At 46.9% G+C, this 5,557-nt stretch overlaps 1 protein-coding gene across 1 annotated transcript; it reads left to right on the top strand.

The window, feature by feature from the left end:
- The first annotated feature begins 257 nt into the window (after nt 1-257).
- LOC140076285 (microfibril-associated glycoprotein 4-like) lies at nt 258-2,642 on the top strand. Its single transcript, XM_072122845.1, has 6 exons — nt 258-398; nt 897-966; nt 1,282-1,439; nt 1,709-1,805; nt 1,891-2,085; nt 2,298-2,642. Exons 1-6 carry the CDS (start codon nt 393-395, stop codon nt 2,558-2,560), a joined length of 789 nt encoding a protein of 262 aa, XP_071978946.1. The 5' UTR covers nt 258-392; the 3' UTR covers nt 2,561-2,642.
- Nucleotides 2,643-5,557: the final 2,915 nt, after the last annotated feature.

Raw genomic sequence — 5,557 nt, forward strand, 5'->3', positions numbered from 1 at the left:
CTCAGAAGATGTTGATAGGAATCAGAAGAGCAGGAAGCTGCAGGAGGCCAAGGGTCCGTCACATTGTTACATTTACTTTTCAGTATTTCCTCAGGTCTTCTTCGATTGAAAACCAATATGGCCGCCGGGGTCATAAATCTCCAGGACTTCTAATCATGGACTGGCAGCCGGGTTAGGGAGATCGATACAAGACAAGGGAGGTCCTTCCTGTAAATAGACTGTACACAAATCCGGCTTCCCCCCTATTGCAGTCAGATCTATTTACACTCCACCTCCGATGGGAAGGTCCATGTTGTGTAATATTAGGTGCAGCCATGGGGACTGACACATGTCCTCACACTACATAGAGCAGGGAGGGCAAACTCATCCTCAGTCTGCAGAGATCTGCAATCATGGAGGTAAGAACAGAGCTCTATAGGGATGGGGAGGACTTAAAGGGAACCTAATAAACCACTACCAGTAAGTTGTTAAGCAGCTGAACACCTTCCATGGTCCAGTGTGGTGGCATCGTCCAGACAATCAACTTTGAAATGAGATGTAAGTTGGTTGTATAAAGTCAAGGAGGCGGAGAGTTTAACACTGAAGTCAAGCTCTCTCTTCCTCAGAAAGACCCTTCATTGTAGAGAGGTCTCATGATGTCAATCACGGAGGAGGCATTGAGCCCCTCCCCTTTGACTTCAGTGTTAGACTCTCCTCCTCTTTGACTTTATACAACAAAGTTATAGCTCACTTTAAAGTTGATATTCTGGATGATGCCGCCGCACTATGGACATTATTCTGGTAGTGGTTTATTAGGCCAATTGCTGATGACAAGTTCCCTTTATTATAATATTACTGCAGAACAAATTCCATTGGTTACAAATATTGTAAAATGTACATATTTCTCCTCCAATCAGAAGCTGCTGCTGAATTTTGCCCTCCTCCTCCATGTGTCTACAGGATCTGCTCCTCTGAACCAGGATAATAGTGAGTACAGTATCAGTCATCCGGGTCACATGTGATTATTCATGATGTCTTGTTGGGGACAATGACCTTAGACGTCATCCTTCTGGGGGTTTATACTGGAGATAAGGTTTTGTATGTTGTGCAGGATAGATTACGGCTGCTGACATTTAGTGGTGTCCTGTTTGCCCTTTGGCCAAGACCAAGAGTAGATCCAAAAACAACAATGGATCACACTGTAAAGTTACTTTGACTTGTACGCCCAACAATGCATTCAAAAAGTATATCTAAGGAGACCTCCTGAGATCCTTCACCATCTCCTGTACCTTCTCCTCCTAGTCATTACCTGCACAGACTCCTGCCACCCCCATGACTGCTCGGATGTGTCTGCCCAGGGTCTGACCTCGAATGGTGTGTACCTGATATATCCTGGTGGTGTGACCTCTTCTCCTGTACCTGTGTATTGTGATATGACCAGTGCTGGAGGACCCTGGACGGTGAGGACCTGCTGCTGTACTGTCCCCTGATGCTTTATATGTGAGCTACATGCAGAATGTAGAACAGCTGTGTGAATATTTTCATGGGCCGGTGAGGTCCCAGATGTGGCCGGTGTCTGGAGAACATGGCATCTTCTACACCAGCAACATTCAGAATGAAATCATTCTCTGATCTCAGATACAAATAGTGCGATGGCCGCGCAGGCAGTGATTCCAGTCCCCCAGGGTGTGATCCAGTGTCTGGAGCTGAGGTCTTCTTCTCCTTGCAGGTCTTTCAGAAGAGGTTTGATGGCAGTGTGCATTTCTATCGAGGTTGGGAAGACTATAGGACTGGGTTTGGCCGAGCCTCTGGAGAATACTGGCTGGGTAACTGCTCCATCATCACTCTGGGACTCTACATCTTGGGATTTGGGATTACACAGTCCTGATGACTTTCCATTCATCTCTTCAGGTTTGCAGAACATTTTCCTTTTGGCCCAGAAGAGGACGTATCGCCTGCGCATCGACATGGAGGACTTTGACAATGACACACGTCACGTGACTTACGACTCCTTCTCCCTCTCGCCTCTGGCCATCAGCCCCACCGAGGACGGGTACAAACTGCACATTGACGGATTTAAGGAGGGAGATGCCAAGAAACCTGCAGGTAGGTGGCAGAGGGGAGAAGCCATAGATCATGTGTTCTTTGTAGGAGTAAGTCCTGATCTCAATGTAATAACATAATACTGGCCAAATATTACTGGTCATATTGTCCTGATGTGGGGTCGGCCACTGATGACCCTGCCCCATAGAGTGACTGAAGGTGGAGAAACCTGAATATTACCATGTAACTCATTGGTTAAGTTCTGTCATTGACAGGAAATTCTCTGGCTGTTCACAACCAAATGAACTTCTCGACCTACGACCACGATAGAGATATCCATGCCAGTAACTGTGCAGAGAGGTTTTATGGGGGGTTTTGGTACAGTCATTGTCATAATGCCAATCTTAATGGGAAATATCAGCATGGCGAGACCAAGGAGTATGCCACCGGCGTTGTGTGGAGGACATGGAGAGGATATTACTATTCCTTGAAGAGGACGGAGATGAAGATTACAAGGACTGTGTCAGCAGAGCAGTGATTGGCGCCACATAGTCACATGACCGGTGATGTACCTGCAGAGAGTCATTATCATGTACACAGCATCAATACAATAAATATAACCAGTATATAACTAGGTGTTATGTATCTATACGTCACTGCGCTCCAGATCTCTGGGTACAGTCCATCAGAACATTCCGGGTTTACAGCAGGACACTGAACGTCTCTTCTGCCCTTGTCCTGCTCACACATCACATGAGATTGTTACCCCCTGTCCATGTAGATACTCCGTATGGTGCGCTTACACTTTGTAGGGGTCTCCATGAAGTATTATTGATGGCCTGTACACAGGATAGATGACCATTGGGTGTCTCCCGCACCCATCAGCTGCTCGGCCTGTATCGGCAGAGGGTGCACAGCTGGAAGTCCTTGTAGTGACGGTTTTGAGCCAAAATTTTCACAATCCACTTATTACCCCCCATATATAGGAGCCCCCCATATTCAGGCCATTCACAAAAAACTAGAAACCATTTATCAGCTTTTCTGCTTCTTCTGAGCCTAAATTATTAAAATGAATGAACTACATCCCACTCCAGCACAGAGGAAATCAGGAACGAGTCAAACCTTCATAAATTACATCCTACGTCTTCATAGAAATAACATTCTAATGTGAAAATCCACTGAAACTTTAAAGTATCTGTTTCTATTAATGAAATGTAACAGATTACAGGACTTAGGGACAGTGAAACTGCCGCGCGGTAATAATATCCAATTAAAATTCCCCATTTCCACCCCCATTAAATAAACACCAGTACTCCATAATAGGTGGAAGAAAAAGGCCACAGCGGCCAACTTTATTTATTTTACAGGAAAGGAAAAAATTGGAGGGGTCCTTGAAGGCGCTTTCCCTGAACATTGTTCCCCAGGTCTCAACTTGCCCGCGGTCGTCGATCACCAAACCTGCGGGCACCCCTTGTTGAAGACCTAAAACCCATCCTGGGGTCCTTGCCCGCAGGAATATATCCAACCTGCTGGGTGCTTATCCCAGCTTAACTGTAAACTTACATTCCCAAGAACTGGAATCCTAATTCCAAGTTCTCTACTTTAAAACGCCTTGCCTTCGAGAGCCCCCTCCTCCCCTGCCAAAGCGGCGAGTGTATCTTCACTTACACGCCGCCGCTCCCCACACTCCTAGAGCTCTATCAATTCCGTCTTGTACATCCAGAAGCCACAAATCTAAACCCACATCGGTTAAGTGAACCCCATCACCCCTAAGATACATGTTGCCACCCTCTTCTAGCTCACTGTGATGGACCACAATACCCCCGTTCCGCGTTACAAATTTACCCACCTTCTTGTTCACCTTAATCCTTGCTTTATTAATTCTCTTAACCGAGCGCGCATGCCGCCATTTGGAGCGTGGAACAATGTCAGACCACACAATTAATATGCCCGGGAAAGTAGTCCACAAACGCAATAGGTCCAACTTAATGTCACGCAACAGGGCCCACGATGACCTGATCCCCATATCATTACCCCCAGCATGAATAACTAATATATTAGGTGGCCTATCCAGCCCAACTCGAAATTGAATCTCTGGCAACAAACGGGACCACAACAATCCCCTCTGTCCTATCCACCGCACCTGTACCTCAGACGCTGCAAAGCCAAGCTGCCTTCCTGCTGGCCGTACGTCTGCTCTTAAAGCTCCCCAATGTACAAAGGAATGACCGACAATCCACAGTAAACACGGATCCGAACCTGAAAAACAATAAACAAACATAAAGAACCGGTGTAATGATGTTCCCCCCTTTTAACCCACCAGGTGTGGGCAAACATAAAGGCGGAACCTTTCCGATTCCCATCTTCCCAAACGCTTAATCAGCTCCTTACTCAAACCCCACCTAGAAGCCTCAGTGGCTGCCCCTATCCGGAACGAATGGGAACTGTAGGCCCTCAGCTCCAAACCTAACCTGCCTAAGGCTTTACGAAAAATTGTGCAAAACTGGAACCGAGACAAGAATGACCCATCAGCATGCACTAACAAAGGCCCTGACGCCTCCGGTCTTCCCTTCAAAAATTCTACAACGTTAACCACCGGACAAAGCGCAGAGCCATCCAGGGAAGCCAGCCGCACGGCTGCCCCCTTTCCAGCCTGATCCGTTTTAGATCTAGGCAGAAAACAAATAATCACTCCATCTTCCACACGAACATTAGTCACCAATAACCCACCCAGCGTTTTCCGAATAGGCGCTACTAGCTCAGAAATGCGAAAAGCTCCAAAGAAAGCCAAAATAAATGCTACCCTAAATAAAATGACTTTGAAATCTGACCAGCACAGCTCCCTTAAAACCCCCACCAAATCTCCTAACAAAGAAAATGTAACTGGTTTCCTAGCGTCCCTGACTACTCTCACTCTTTTAAAGCCCTTCACAGCCTGACGAACCACAAAAGACTTCGTATAATCATCTAACCCTCGAAACTTGAACCAAAATGCTACCGCTGACATCCGTTTAGCTATAGCTGAAGCCGAGCTGCCACCATCAAAATAATCCCCAATCCAAAAAAGTAAAGCTGACTCCCATTCTAACCTATTTCGGACCTGGCCTAAGGCACTCACCAAGCCTTCCCATTCACTCCAAATGCCGTTGTACGCAGCCCACGTAGCATCACTCACCGACCACCTTACCAAATCCAAGCCCACACTCAAACCAGATTCCACAAGTGCCCTGGACAGGCGTGCCCCCGATCCTCGGCATCCGGCACTAATTCTCGAAACCGCTCCCACTGAAAACGAGACAAAGCGTCTGCCACATTATTATTCACGCCTCCAACCCCCTCAACACTAACTGCCGCAGAAGCTTCACCACCGGTGGAGAATTAGCAGTTTGGCTGTTAATAGCCTGGACAACCCCAAGATTATCGCAGTAAAAACGCACTTTCTCTCTCCCCATACTACAGTCGCAACCACAATCGGGAATAACTCAAGTAATGCTAAGTTAGACACTAAGCCCTTCTCTATCCACGAATCCGGACA

Source organism: Engystomops pustulosus, chromosome 8 (genome assembly GCF_040894005.1).
Source record: "Engystomops pustulosus chromosome 8, aEngPut4.maternal, whole genome shotgun sequence".
Taxonomy (NCBI): Eukaryota; Metazoa; Chordata; class Amphibia; order Anura; family Leptodactylidae; genus Engystomops; species Engystomops pustulosus.